This window comes from Lontra canadensis, unplaced genomic scaffold, assembly GCF_010015895.1.
Source record: "Lontra canadensis isolate GAN:19392208 unplaced genomic scaffold, GSC_riverotter_1.0 scaffold2, whole genome shotgun sequence".
In the NCBI taxonomy this organism is placed as follows: domain Eukaryota; kingdom Metazoa; phylum Chordata; class Mammalia; order Carnivora; family Mustelidae; genus Lontra; species Lontra canadensis.
In genome coordinates, this window is record NW_022630996.1 from 36,648,979 (window position 1) to 36,664,879 (window position 15,901).

General features: G+C 36.5%; 2 protein-coding genes across 6 annotated transcripts in view; both read left to right on the forward strand.

Annotated features, from left to right (window-relative positions):
• Positions 1-13,957, forward strand: part of NT5C3A (5'-nucleotidase, cytosolic IIIA) — a 50,556-nt gene extending 36,599 nt beyond the window's left edge. For all 3 annotated transcript variants that reach the window (XM_032871950.1, XM_032871969.1, XM_032871959.1), the window contains 8 exons: positions 5,218-5,316; positions 6,406-6,475; positions 7,424-7,470; positions 8,152-8,237; positions 9,643-9,732; positions 11,576-11,738; positions 12,291-12,491; positions 13,237-13,957. In XM_032871950.1, the coding sequence (XP_032727841.1) occupies positions 5,218-5,316; positions 6,406-6,475; positions 7,424-7,470; positions 8,152-8,237; positions 9,643-9,732; positions 11,576-11,738; positions 12,291-12,491; positions 13,237-13,338 (858 nt within the window). In that variant the 3' untranslated portion in view covers positions 13,339-13,957. The remainder of the gene's footprint in view (positions 1-5,217; positions 5,317-6,405; positions 6,476-7,423; positions 7,471-8,151; positions 8,238-9,642; positions 9,733-11,575; positions 11,739-12,290; positions 12,492-13,236) is intronic.
• LOC116876041 (retinitis pigmentosa 9 protein) overlaps positions 1-15,901 on the forward strand; it is a 191,274-nt gene that overhangs the window by 94,100 nt on the left and 81,273 nt on the right. The gene's annotated exons all lie outside the window — the stretch shown is intronic.

Below are 15,901 nucleotides of genomic sequence, written 5' to 3' on the forward strand. Positions count from 1 at the left end.
GGAATGCCCTACCATATAAATTGTTGTTACCTGGGTCCCAGAACTCTCTAGGGTGTCGTCTTTGGAAGTAAGTAGCACTGTAGTCAACCCACAAAGAGACTGAGAAGGAAAACCAGCCAAAAAATGGTGTGGGTGTGTGTGCGTGCGTGCGTGCGTGCGTGTGTGTGTGTGTTTAACTATCATTGCATTACGTTGCATAATTTTTACCTTGGGGTTTGCTTTTCTAAAAATGTTGATACATCTTTTAAGTTGTATCTCCTTAAGTAGGTAAGGAGTTGACAGCTCCTTAGGATGTTGTTCTTAACTTCTCGTGATCTGGGTCCGTATCTCTTCCCATACTTTATACACACAACTCTCTTCTCTCTCTCTCTCTCTCCACCACATACAGTAGCGTTCCAGACAGAGCTATTTATCTTTTTCCTACATTAGACCCTGCACTTTGGCTCATGATCTCAGCATAAACAAATCCTGCTACTCTTTGAGAGCCTAGCTCAGTTGGCTTTTCCTCTTTTGGCCCCAGCAGAGGTAATCACAAGTCTCTTATATTCCTCTTATATTTTATCTGGATGTCTGAGCTATGTTTTACTTATTTGGGCTCCTGTATTACAATCCATGTTAGAGAACATGTGCCTTGAGTTTAAGATGTTTATCTTACTAAAACTTTTGTATCTCTTACTGAGCTACCTTACATTTAATGACTATATGCTGAATGCATGAATTTGGCCTACACTCCTTTAATATGGAAATGGGCCAAAAATGTGATAGGCAGGGGGAATTGACTCTCGCTACACTTTAGTAATGTATGGTCTTCCAAATAAATTGTCCATGTATGTGAGTGGCTATACCAGTGGGGATAGGGGGCTTTGGATCTATACTTTTTTTTTTTAAGATTTTTATTTATTTATTTGACAGAGAGAGATCACAAGTAGGCAGAGAGGCGGGCAGAGAGAGAGGGGGAAGCAGAGAGCCCTATGCGGGGCTCGATCCCAGGACCTTGGGATCATGACCTCAGCTGAAGGCAGAGGCTTTAAACCACTGAGCTACCCAGGCATCCCAAAATCTATACTTTTTATAAAGTTGTAGTGCCCACTCCTCTGTACCAATACAGTAATGAAGTCTTTTGCTTCTACCAAATATGAACATAGGAAAACAAAACAAAACAAAAAAATATTTCTCCTGAGAACTTCAGACAAAGATCCTTAAGTCGTGTAAACTAATTTTTGTGTGGGCCATTTTCAGAGAAATACAGGTAAAACATCATTAGGACAATTGTGTGACTATGCCAGGCAGGTACTCTGTTATATTTTATCACAATGTATCTGCAAGATAATATCAAATAATAAAATATTGCTGTAGAGTTGGGAATAAAACTGTATAACTTTGAAATGAACTTCTTCAGAAATCATTGCTTTTTGATTATGGAAGGAAACTAATGATTAGGAGTTCATTTCATCTGTACAAATGCACTTTACAGCCAGAACACATGTATTTTAGGTTTTTGTTAGTCATTTTTAGCATTAAGTCAGAATTGGCTCCAGTCGTCAACCAAAATGCCCTGATTCTTGTCAGGAAAACTTTGCTCCTTCAGCATTTTACATTATGCCTTATAAAATCAATTTGTTTTCTTTTGTTTGCAAGTGGCAGACATTTTTAGCCCCCTTTTTTTTTTTTTACCATAAAATTACATCATAATCAAGTTGAAAAGTTTTCAGACAGTTCAAAATAACTTGCCCTTTAGACTTCAAGCATCGTTATTTTAAGTACTCCCAAACAGGTGTGGTTTTGTTCAAGAAGAATTACCGAAGAAGGGATTTGAGGAGGTAACGAAAGTGTGTGATGTATGATGAATTTGTATTCCTTTTTTTTTTTTTTAAGATTTTATTTATTCATTTGACAGACAGAGATCACAAGTAGGCAGAGAGGCAGGCAGAGAGAGAGGAAGAAGCAGGCTCCCCGCTGAGCAGAGAGCCCGATGTGGGGCTCGATCCCAGGACCCCGGGATCATGACCTGAGCCGAAGGCAGAGGCCTAACCCACTGAGCCACCCAGGCGTCCCTGAATTTGTATTCCTACAGTATACTTCTTAATATTGTGGTATTCTGACATTCTTTGACATATTTCATGTAGTATTGAAAAAATACATTTCTTAGGTTGCGTTGTAAAATATTTGAGTAAAATGCCCAATATCTCAGTTTCCTGAGAAATATTTGTAATATGCTTTGGTGAATTGTCTGTGTATTGTGGAAGGGGGGACAGTATATTTCCGTATAATCCAAAGCAGATATGGTTATCATTTTTAAATTTCTTACACCTGGGTCCTCTTTTCTATTGTATTCTCCGCTGCTCTTCATCTGTTCTCGTCAGTGTGATTTCATCCTGGTGCTATTTGGGTATTCACTGCTTATTTATCTGAAAATGAAGGGCTGTTGTACAGAAACAGGGATATCAGTCCTCCAGCCTATGGTTGTCTTTCAGGCCCTAGTGATACTATAATCCAATCTAATAGTTGTTAATTTATCAGAAACCAACCTACTTTGAAGTGGCTTTGGTACTATTTTCCTGTTCATTATCTGAAACATTTTATCCTATCCTATTTAATTTTTTTTTTTTTTAATTTGACAGACACGGATCCCAAGTAGGCAGAAAGGCAGGCAGAGAGAGAGATAGGGGAAGCAGGCTCCCTGCTAGGAAGAGAGCCCGATATGGGGCTCAATCCCAGAACCCTGAGATCATGACCTGAGCTGAAGGCAGAGGCTTTAACCCACTGAGCCACCCAGGCATCCCTATCCTATCCTATTTAAATACAGGTGTTGGTTTGTTTTGTTTTGTTTTTTTTAAAATGTATTGTAGGATGTCATTTACATGAGGCAGGACATCTTTGTCAGTATGGACACACTGAAATAAAATGTTTAATTTTCTTGGTGAAAATATAGTTAGTGATATACATTTGCTTTTAGTAATGGGTTAATAATTAAGTCAAACATATGCTGATTACTAAGCATTTGCCTATTAAGGCAGAGGTAAGACCAGAATTTAGTTGTTAGGAGATGGACTTACTAGTTAAGTATTTGTAAGGGAGCTACAGAAGTGATACTCCAAAACAGCAATGGTTTCTAAAACTCAACAGGAAAACAGTGTAAGTGCTGCTAATCATCATCTCTCTTGCATGTAGCATCTGACACAGAGTAAAATACAGGTAAATATTTAAGTGAATTAATGGATTAGTGAATGAAGAAAAGGAATTTAGGAATAATTACCTATTTACTTTTCTCATCTATTGAAACATCATTGTAAAATAAATATTTAGGTAACCATTATTCTGTTGACACCTCTAAAGTCCAGGTAAGTTAAAAGAATCACTGTATGAAAGTTAGTTGCATGGCAGGTTATCCTGTGCTATTTAAATATGGCTTTTTAAAATTAAGTGTATTGTAGCATCTTTCATTCGTGGAGAAAATTTTAATGTTAGCATTTCTCTTTTCCATACATTTCCATATGTATCTTTCAGTCTTAGGAAAACATTTTAGCCTTTTCCAATTTTCTAATTTTGTCTATTATACAGAGACCATAGAGATATTGTCATATCTCTATGACCATATCATATTATGCATAGGACCAGAGAGACTCAACTGGTCACATGCTCTTGGAGCAGAGCTATAGGTCTAGGGAATTTTCCATAATCATTTCTGTGATGCACAGGAAATATGTTAATGTTGGTGATAACATACCCAGAATAATAGCGTATAAAGTAAATAAAGGTTACTTGGTACAAACCAGTATAGAACCTTGATCTGAGGTTCTCCTACTATCTTTTTATACTGTGGAGCTATTACATGCCCTCCAATCTCCTTCCCCTGCAGTCTTCTTGTACACATGCTCTAAGAAGACGGTGAGCATTTTACTCTCATCAGTTCCATTCTCTCTATGATAGGATAGAAGAAAGAAACAGTATTTAACATTAAATTATTGAGCAACACTAAATCCTGAATAAACCAGCCTAGTAGCTGTCTAAGCCCAGGTGTTCTAATATGTTTGTTTGTTTGTTTGTTTGTTTGTTTTTAAGTCGGCTCCATGACCAACATGGGTCTTGAACTCACGACCCCAGAGATCAAGAGTCTCGTGCTGGTGGTCTCATACTTCTTAGTAGTTGTCTTAAATTGAAATAAGTCTGTTGTAAAATTTATGCCAAGAAAAATGAAATTATTTGGGGTAATTTGTATTATATATAGTACAATAAAGGAACAAAGATCTTGAAGCACCTTTTCAAGTTAAATATACTTAAAATATATTTTAATTACCTATACAAAGGTACACTTGTGGGATCCAATGCCCTGTGTGGAGCCCAATGCAGGGCTTGAACTCACAACCCAAGATCAAGACCTGATGTGAAATCAAGAGTCGGATGCCTGACCAACTGAGCCACCCAGGCGCCCCTTAAGGAGAAAGATCTTATAAGAAAATTCTTTATCACTAAGTTCAGATATTCTCCATTCCACTCTAGGGTTTTATTTTGATTAATGAATAATGCATAAAAGATTGTTATAATAGTATATGAAATAATAATTAATTTTAAAAATCTGGATGAAAAAATATATGAGAATGAGATAAACTATGCATATACAGGCATGTTTATAATCATAGAAATGAAAATAATGGAAAATAAATGTTTACTTCAGGTAATGTTACTTCAGGTAGTAGAATTCTAAGCCATGTTTATTTTCTTTTTTATATGTTTTCTGTTATTTCTGTGGTAACCATTCATGACTTTTACAATTAGAAGAATTACACTTTCTGATAATATATTACAATATAATTTTGTCTTAATCTTTGATAGAAACTGTGGTTCAAAAAATTTTATGTGTATAAATGGTAATTTGATATGATGATTTGCCTTTTTTTTTTTAAGATTTTATTTATTTATTTGACAGACAGAGATTACAAGTAGAGAGGCAGGCAGAGAGAGGAAGGGAAGCAGGCTTCCCGCTGAGCAGAGAGCCCGATGCGATGCGGTGGTAGATTCCAGGACCCTGCCTTCGGCAGAGCCGAAGGCAGAGGCTTTAACCCACTGAGCCACCCAGTCGCCCCATGATTTGCCTTTTTTAAAAATAATGCCTTAACATTTTTACATCTTAAAATAATATAAGCTTCTGCTTGGTATCAAAAGAACCTGGGAAAACAGGAATTAAAAATAGTTAATTAACTTCCTTTTATTTTTTAGATGCCTGAATTTCAGAGAAGTTCAGTTCGAATCAAGAACCCTGCAAGAGTAGAAGAAATTATCTGTGGTCTTATTAAGGGAGGAGCTGGCAAACTTCAGGTGAATAATGATCAGGAAGTCTTTATTATTAAGACTTTATTTTTAATGTGCAGGCGGACTCATCTCATGTTTTGCTCAAGTCTGCATAATACTGAGTTCTAAGCTAACTAATGCAGTGCATAAGTATTAAACCGTTTTAAGAATAATATTCAAATTTGGAACACCTGGGTGGCTCTGTCAGGTGAGCACCCAACTCTTGATCTCACCCTAGGTCTTGATCTCAGGGTCATAATTTCAAGCCCCCCATTAGAGACAAGTTTTTTATTATGGTAAAAAACACATTCTATGAAATCTGTTCTTTTAATAAGTGTTTAAGTGTACAGTACAGTGTTATTAACTCTACGTGAATTGTTACGCAGCAGATCTCTAGAATTTCTTTATCCTGCATGACTGAAACTCTATACCCATAGAAGAGCAACCCACATTTCCTTCTCCTCCCACCCCCCAGCCACTGACAACCGCCATTCCATTTTCTGCATCTATGAGTTTGACTAAATACCTCACATAAGTGGAATCATGCAGAATTTTTCCATCTCTAGTGGCTTATTTCCCTTGGCATAATATCCCCGCAAGTTTCATCCATGTAGTATATGACAGAATGCCCTTCTTTGTAATGGGGAGCTTCATATGGTTTAATTGCCTCCCCTGCATTTTTGTACTTTGACCGGGTGGGTTGAGGTTGTGCAACATTTTTTCTCTATCAATAACAGTAGCCCAATCACCCACAACTATAAATTTTTAAATCAATTAATAAGATTTGATTTGGTGACAATACTGGGGCACTTAAGGTATTGCTGCATAACTAAGGTGATTCCCAGGACTTAACTATGAAGTTGTACCTTAAGTGCCCCAACATTGTCATGAAATAAAATCTGGTTAATCAGTACAGGAATTTGCAGTTGGAGGAGATAGGGCTGCTGTTCCCAGTAGAGAGCTGCATTAGAAAATAGAATGCAGAGAGAATAACCATTGGCGTGGGGAGCAGGTCAGGGACTGAGTAGAGTCCCATACCTCTAGGAAGGGTGCAGTACAGTACGTGTCTGCCCTCAGTGGCTATATGTTCCATAATGCCTTTCCTCTTCTTTACAGATAATAACAGACTTTGATATGACACTGAGTAGATTTTCCTATGAAGGGAAAAGATGCCCAACGTGTCATTGTAAGTATGGCATTCATAAACATATTCATGAAAGTAATTCTTATTTTAAGATCCTTTCTTACCTATATGATCTATGAGATTGACTGGAGTTTGTTTTTCTTCTTCTTCTTCTTCTTCTTCTTCTCCTTCTTCTTCTTCTTCTTCTTCTTCTTCTTCTTCTTCTTCTTCTTCTTTTCTTCTTCTTCTTCTTCTTCTTCCTTTTGGACATTGAAAATGAGAAGACCTGCCCTTTTTTTTAATTTCATTTCAAGGATTTGTTTTTTCCCCATGTTATATAAATGGCTATTTACAAGTGTGATTTTGGTTGCAAGAGAAATGAAGACTTCTGAAAATTTTCTCCAAATGTGGTCTGTTCATTATTTATTGAAGAAACCTTTACATGGGTTTTAAACTTTGGATAACCTAAAGAAATAACATTTATCAACCACTCTGGTTTTCTAAAAATGTTACTGAATTTTTTGTTGTTGATAAATAAAGTAAAAGAATGATTAAGTAAATATCCAGTTAAGATGTGTTGCTAGGATAATATACCTTATTTGTTCTCCAGACTTGGTAGTGAGTTTTAAAAATAATACTCTTCAACCTGACAAAGAAGGAGTGATATAAGGGCTCTCAACTACTGGAGGTATATGTGGAATTTGAGAATTCCTTTTGATAATTTATATTGAAACCACTAGAAATCATACCCTTTGGCCCAGTAGTTCTTTGGAGAATCTCTAAAGAAGTACTCCCAATACAGGAAAAAAGCTTTAGATCCAAAGTTTAGATTTTAAAACCATTAAGTTCTCTAGCAATGCCATGTGTCTTATAGCACTAAGGCCAAAAGTTATAATGACCACACTAGTGGACTTGGCATTTAAACTTAAAAGAAAAGTAATAAGTTATTAAAAGTAGTGGTAGCATCAATCAGAATATTTCTTTTAATGCTAGTTTGCTTTCACTCTTCAGATGTCATTGACAACAGTAAGCTGATTACAGACGAATGTCGAAAAAAGGTAAACACTAATGGTAATCCAGAGTTACTCAAAGACTTCTTTTTGCCTGAGAATTTCTTCGGGTTCATTCACACAAACAATAGGTATAAGCGCTTCTAACCATACCTAGCACATAGTAAACACTGAGTAAATATTAGTTTTATTGTGTGGGTTATACACTCTCAACATTATTTTAATGAAAAAATTAACTTTTTAACAAAAACAAAATTTACATAAAAATCTTATGATTATCAGAATATTCTGGTGTTCTTCCATTAGCCGTACATTAAAACAAAAGTACTTTGGTTTTGTGTAGGTTTTTCTCCTTTAAATTGACCAGGAAATTGCCTCAGTTCTCTCCTTTCCTTAAATATGTGTCTCTCTGTGTTTGTGTTAACAACATAGGACTCCAAAGATGAATCAAATTTAATACTTTCATATGAGAACGAAAGGGTTTTTTGTACTAATAATTTGATTATTAGTCGGTTTCATTGAATTGCTGACCTGAAAGTACTTTGCTACATATAAACTAGATCAACAAAGATCTCTTCAGTTGATATATGCGTTAGCCAGGTACTCATGATTTCATCTTTAACAACAATTTATGGAAACCATTTGTTTATATCATTTTGCTTTTTGTAAAACTCAGCGCTTAATGACAATTCTGTCATCCTCATGATTAAATTATTCATTTATTTCTAGTTACTGCAACTAAAGGAAAAATATTATGCTATTGAAATTGATCCTGTTCTTACCGTAGAAGAGAAGTACCCCTATATGGTAGAATGGTAAGTGTGTATCAGGCAAAGGGTGGGTTAAAAATATAATAAAATAACATTGCAGTTACAACTAATAGCTTATTTTCCCCCGTACTGTATATAACAGATTTATAAATTATCCATTGAGTTAGCGCAGTGATTAAATATAACAAAATGAACTATAATTTTCTAATCACTCTAAGAGTCTAGAATTTGTTTTGTTTTGTTTTCTTTTTAAGATGAAGGTCAATGAAGATAAATTTAGAATCCTGCACTTAAGACTTAAATTAAAAAACAAGAATTTTTAAAAAGTATATAGACAAAATGTGGCTGAATGTATATAGAAAAAGAATTGTGATTTAAATTGACTCTGAACTGAGCTAGAGCCAGCAGGTTGCTGAGAAATGGACCCCCGGTGCTGGTTGCTTTAACAGAAATGCCACCTTCCAAGCAGACCACACTGAAAGCATTGTGTTGAGTCCAGAGAAAATGATGTTATTAAGAGAAAGTTGACAAGTGTAGAGTGTGTCAGAAGAGGCCACTAAGAAAATCACAGGAACTGGAGCCATCCCATTTGGGGAAGATTTCATGGACTAGAGAAAGCTGTGATTTGAGAAGCGACAACTGCGGTTTTAGAATCTTAACAGACCAGGAGCAATGTTGTTTATCTTCATTATCCTATGGCCTAACCTAATACCTTGCACACTTAATTAATGTGTATGCTATGAAAAGTTGAACCTGGGCCACATACCTGTGGAAGCAAAACTGGAATCAGATTTGGAAGTTTTAAGAAGACTGATTTCAGCATGATGAAAGAGAGGACTGTCTAGTAATTAGAATTTTCTAGCAATAATATAAGCTTCCCTGGCAGAACGAGCTCACTAACTTAACAATGGGAGCGGACCCAGAGTGGAGGGTCACAGGGCTTCTGCATATCAGGTAGAGAGATTCTAAAAGTCTGTGACTGAGATGCAGTGATTACAGGTGCTTTGATATAAAGCATCATAACAAGGATTTTCTCTTTTGCACTTGGTAGCACTAAGGTATTTCACGACAATTTGGACTACACACAGGTGAAACAAATGGCTTTTCTCTGAGTCTTCCTGTAATTGGAGAAATGATTATGTCTCCTGAGGTTGGATATCTGTAGATTAAGGAAAGGTTTGCACATACTATCCTTTCATCATCTTACTAACACATTGAAACTAAGAGACTTTGGGGAGAACTGGGAAATGCAGTAAGAACATGTTCTATTACATTTTGAGACATTAGGATATATATTCATTAGTGATGAATTTAAATTTCTAAAATTTAATTCCAAATGATGATGAATGAAATACTGCATTATCTGTCACTGAAGAATGCTTTTTAATGAAGATGATAGTTTTAATTTGCTTTAATTGCTATTCTCTTTTTCTTTGATCGTAAACTCCAGGTATACTAAATCACATGGTTTGCTTGTTGAACAAGCTTTACCAAAAGCTAAACTTAAAGAAATTGTGGCAGAATCTGATGTTATGCTCAAGTAAGTTTCTTGGGTGTTTTTTGCTGTTAATTGTCTACAGACTTATAAATGTATTCAGGTGTGTGCTTTTATTAAAATAATCTATAACTATATTGCATATAAAAACATAGCCCTAATATGCCACCTATCACAGAATAAGGTGAGGTAAGGAATTTAGAAAGACATATTAGATCTTGTCATAGGAAATAACAGCCTTATGAGATTTAAGTTTGTTCTTTCTTGCTTGCTTGCTTGCTTCCTTTCTTTCCCTCCTTCCTTCTTCCTTTCTCCTTTCTTTCCTTCCTTCCTTCTTCCCTTCCTTCCTTCCGTAGGCTCCACACCCAGCGTGGAGCCCAACTCAGGGCTTGAACTCATGATTCTGAGATCAACACCTGAGCTGAGATCTAGAGTCAGATGCTCAACTGAGTCACCCACACATCCCGAGATTCTCCACATTAAAAATTTTAAGAGTAGGAGTGCCTGGCTGGTTTAGTCGGTAGAGTGTGTGACTCTTGATCTCAGGATCATTAGTTCAAGCTCCACACTGGGTGTAGAGATTACTTAAATAAATAATACTTTTTTAAAAATTCAAGACTAACTTAGAAATTTATGAAACCAGGACTGTTTTGAAAAATTTTTAAGAGAATACTTCTGAAAAGACATGAAATATAAAGGGAATGTTTATAAATCAAGTTGAAAAAATTTTTTTGCTCAAAGTTTATAAAGTTACATGAATCTACTTTCTGAATTCTCAAACTTCCTTGAAAACTATCGCTGGGAAATGTGACTATGATTTAGCAAATAGTAAAAATATTTGTGGTACGTGAATGATAGGATAAAAATTTTTTAAGCTTCTTTCAATATGGTTTACCACTTCTAACAATTTTCAACTCATAGGTAAATATGATGATGCTATTTCTTTTTTTTTCCTTTTTTCTTTCTTTCTTTTCTTTTTTTTTTTTTTTTTGATGATGCTACATTTTAAGGTGGTTTGCCTCTAAGGAGGAAAGCATTAAATGTCAGAAAGAGTGTGAGGACAGCTAGTGAGTATTTCATTCCTTTGTAGGCAGCTTAACCTGTGACCCAGGAAGAGCAAGAAGGCAAGAAACTTAGATTAATAAAATAAGAACATGACCGACAACTGTTACACCATAGGTAGGAGAGATGCCAGCTATAAAGAGAATGCCCCTCATCTCCACCCCCAGCCCTCAGTTTTCTAAGAGGAAGTAGTTGAGCAGGATAGCCAGTAGGAGGTGCTCCAGCTCACCCTAAAACCCTAAATGGGTTTTCCAGGCTGAGGTTTTTTATTTTTTTATTTTTATTTTTTTAAATCTTTTTTTTTTTTTAAGATTTTATTTATTTATTTGACAGAGAGAGATCACAAGTAGGCAGAGAGGCAGGCAGAGAGAGAGGGGGAAGCAGGCTCCCTGCCAAGCAGAGAGCCTAATGTAGGGCTTGATCCCAGAACCCTGAGATCAGGACCTGGGCCGAAGGCAGAGGCTTAACCCACTGAGCCACCCAGGTGCCCCATGGGCTAAGGTTTTTTAAAGATGGGGTTAACTATTTGCTGTTAAATGGTGTAGATTGTGAACTGTAGGCTTATATCCATATTTAATTTGAGCCTAAAAGCATCTAATTTGTACTATTAGAATTTATTAAAAGGAAGGCAAAGAGTTGACTGTTGTTTGAAAAACTTGTACCAGTGTTGTCATAGACATCAATAACTGTGCTCTTGGGCAGAATTCTGAAAAGGGAATATAAATGAGCCATGGAATTAGGTAGAAAGGTTTTGCTTTCTTCATTTCTAGGTGAAAAGGAGATATATCTTACTCTTTAACAATCACTTCCTACCTCCATCTTGCAGGGAAGGGTATGAGAATTTCTTTGATAAGCTCCAGGAATATGGTATCCCTGTGTTCATATTTTCGGCTGGTATTGGTGATATACTAGAGGAGGTAATCCATCAAGCTGGGGTTTATCACCCGAACATCACAGTAGTGTCCAACTTCATGGATTTTGATGACAATGTAAGTATAGGAAATCATTCTAAATAATTACCTTTAAAATCTGAATATATTTTAATCATATAAATGCAGTTGTTTTTTATTTAATGTATATTCATTAAATTAGGTCACTCAAAAGGCTTACTATAGGACTCATCATCTCCCAGTGTTATATACATATCCATATTTTAAAAATAATATACCTTTCTTAAACTCTTCTTTCCTAAGCTACAGACTAATATTAAAATTAGGGAAAGTTCTTTTAATGTGATTTAATGCAGCAACTTTGAAGACTCAATATCCATAGGTGGGAAAAAAGAAGGAATTAGAACTGTCATTATTTGAACAAAGTCTTCTAATCAAAATAGTACATTGTGTGATATATAGAAAATGGGATCTGCAGTTAGGAAACAAATGAAAAGTAAAAATTGGATTTTCAGCTCATTGTGTGTGACATTTAGTCTCTAGAAAGTCATCAACTTCTCAGAGCCCTTCTTTCCAACATGAATGTGAAAATAGAACAAATAGAATTTGCAGTTTGAAACCTATTGTTTCAAAAGATTTATATTTTTATAGGGAGTGCTGAAAGGATTTAAAGGTGAACTAATTCATGTATTTAACAAGCATGATGGTGCCTTGAAGAATACAGAATATTTCAATCGACTAAAAGATAATAGCAACATCATTCTGCTGGGAGACTCCCAAGGGGACATAAGAATGGCAGATGGAGTAGCCAACGTTGAACACATCCTAAAAATTGGGTATCTAAATGATAGAGTAAGTATGTAGATATGTCGTTTAATTTTCTTGTAGAAAAATAAGGATGGAACTTAATGGGTAGTTGTTACTAAACATGTGTGAGAAAGTAGTTAGAGACATTTTGATTGTTCTTAATCCGTTTACTTTGGTATGGTTAACGGGGTTGGGATGCACATGTGTGCCGTTGGTATTGGGGTGGCTTCCCTGGCCTCTTCCCACTAAAAACCTGTAGCACTCCCTAGTCTTGAGAGTCAGAAATGTCCCCCATGTTGCTAGGTGTTCCTTGGACGGTCTCCCCAGTTGAGAACCACTGGACTAGAGAGAAATGACTTTGAGTATAAAGCCACCATGTGGGATAATTTCTATGTCCCTAAGCCTTCACAGTTTGAAATAATTTTTTTATTTCACAGGTTTTATGAAAGTAGATTTAATTTGCTACATTTTGCCCAAAAGATTGAACCTAACAATGAGATTCATACTAAAACCATTTGCTGGGGCGCCTGGGTGGCTCGGTGGGTTAAAGCCTCTGCCTTCGGCTCAGGTCATGATCTCAGGGTCCTGGGATCGAGCCCCACATCGGGCTCTCTGCTCAGCGGGGAGCCTGCTTCCTCCCTCTCTCTCCGTCTGCTTCTCTGCCTACTTGTGATCTCTGTCTGTCAAATAAATAAAATCTTTAAAAATAAAATAAAATTAAATAAATAAATAAAACCATTTGCTTCCCCTTTCTGCATGTCCATTTAATTTTTCTGTTGTTGTTGATTAGGTGGATGAGCTTTTAGAAAAGTACATGGACTCTTACGACATTGTTCTAGTAAAAGACGAATCACTGGATGTAGCCAACTCTATCTTACAGAAGATTCTGTAAACAAGCATTCTTTAAGAAGACCTCACTCCTGTGGGTGCAGCTGACACGAGAACTGCTCACCTGTTCATCTTGCAGAAAGACTTCTATTATAATGCGTTCTTGCTCTTGAAGTTTTTTTTCTCTCCATTACTGAGGTATTTTTGGACATAGTGAATCCATCAACTGGAAGCTCCTTTTTCCCCACCTCTCTCAACACACTCCTCAACTCTATTTTTTAACAGATTGAAAAAAAGAAATCATAAAGCCAAAATTTGAAAAATAACTCACTGCATTTCCAGAGTGAATTTTTTAGTGTAATGTTATCATGAGGTTTTTGAGGAAACTTTTTACTCTGGGAAAGTTTGTATAAGTTTAAAAAGAAGTTTTATGAAATGATGAAATAATGTACATGATTTTAAGTGTTGTCATTTTTGTAATTGGGGTGAATTATGTTGATGATATCACCGTCTCCTGAAATTGTGTTATGTTTGGCTATTCTATTTTGTGGAAGTCAGTATTCACAGGGAATATTGGCACTCAGAGTTTGAAAAAACCTTGCTATCCACATGACACTAATCATTACAGAATGTTCTATATTGATGCACTGATAATACACATGAAGTGAAAAGCCTTTTTAAATTATACTGTCAAGACAATTATTCATTTATTCAACAAATATCTATTAAGCACCTGCCGTGTTTTTCCTTTGTGTGTGTGAGAGAGAGGGAAAGAGGGAGAGAGAAATCCTACTGTCATTGTCATAGTGTCTATCTAAATTGAATATTTTTAAACTTACATATTATAAGTTTAAGGATAAAAAGATAGTTGCAGAGGAAATTTCATCAGCCTTAGAGAAAATACTGGGGACTGGGAAAACAATTTCCCCTCATTGAAAGTATCAGTAAAAGAGGGTACTTTGTTGTAAGTCTAAGAGTTTCAGAAATAACTGCAGGCAGGAAACAAAGTGTAGCTGGGTCTCCTGTTAACTAAAACTGAGTACTGCTAAATTCCTCTCTGCAGTCTGACTTCCCATTCCAAATTTCTACTGCGCAATAATTGGTTTCCACAAGGTTTAGACTTGCCATTGTGATAAATGTGACCCTGATTCTAACCATTTTTACTCCAGAGTCTATAAGCCACTAACTCCATAAAGCATCTGAGCTGTGATACAGAGCATGTTCCAGCTGGTTCTGGACATCCAGTATGGTCGGCAGTCTCTAGTCCAGTTTGATGTGGCAGGTAGGCATGGTCTTGCAGTGAAAACCTTTTCCCTGGGAGAGCCCATCCTATCCTTTACCACTACTTGTCTTTTTTATAATAAACAATGAAACAAAGTTTGTAGTGGCCAAAAGTAGCCTACTCCCTGCTTTAGTTGGGAATTTCTGATCTAATGATAGGTTTTTATCCCATATTGTATTAGAGTTGGCCATATTTTTTTAAAAGATTTATTTATTTATTTATTTGACAGACGGAGATCACAAGTAGGCAGAGAAGCGGGCAGAGAGAGAGAGAGAGGTGGAAGCAGGCTCCCTGCCAATCAGAGAGCCCGATGCGGACCTCGATCCCAGGACCCTGAGATCATGACCTGAGCCGAAGGCAGAGGCTTTAACCCACTGAGCCACCCAGGTGCCCCTAGAGTTGGCCATATTGACTGTTTTCCAAAGGAGCTTATAATTGTAATTATAAAAATTGTACAATTATAAAAATTATAATTTCTTCTATAAAAAAGCATAATGCATGGAGTAAATAGGAAGAATACTGAAGTTATGACCTCCATTCTAATCATGACTCAGCCCTGTACTAAGGCTATAGGTCAGGCACCTCCCTATAAAATGAGGGCCTGGAGGGCATGCAGCGTCTCTAGCCCCTTCCACCCACACCCTAACTGGATTATCAAACCTAGGCCCCTGCCTTTTCTCCTATGTGCCTATGACCCTATCACCTCTCACTGCCCGTTTCTACCGATCTTTAAAATAATTGGTTTCCAAGTTCAGCTTTCAGAGTAGTTTAATATAGCCCTTAGGAAATCTGCTATAGAGTCAGACTGTCCGGATTTGAATGCTCTTTCTACCACTTAGTAGCTGTGTGACCAGGACCTGTTAACCTGTGTTCCAGCTTGCGTATCCATAAAGTGGAGGTAATGATACATCCTCTAGATATAGCACTGTGAGGGTGACATGTACTCATCATCAACACTGATATGTGCTTTTAATTTTTATATTTGCATTTAGAATAGCTTAGCACTAGTATTCAATACGGTTAGCTCTTACCCATCCACGAAGACATAAGCAGTCTGGATGGATGGAGGGGACAGAAAGCTCTTTCATCTCCCTAGTGAACACTGCAGTGTGTAGTAACTACCATGTTCTCTAAAGGGTCTAGCATTAGCTGTTAGGGGTTTTTTGGGTTTCGTGGGGTTTTTTTCTTTCAATTTTGAATTTTACTTCAAGAGGTAAAGCAGTTTTGGGTGCTGAGATGAACAATTTTGATGAAACTGAAAAACAAAACAACTGTCAGAGATACTAGTTTGTTCCAGAGTGATTTTGCAAGGACTCTGCATTCCATGGTATGTTTAATAGACACC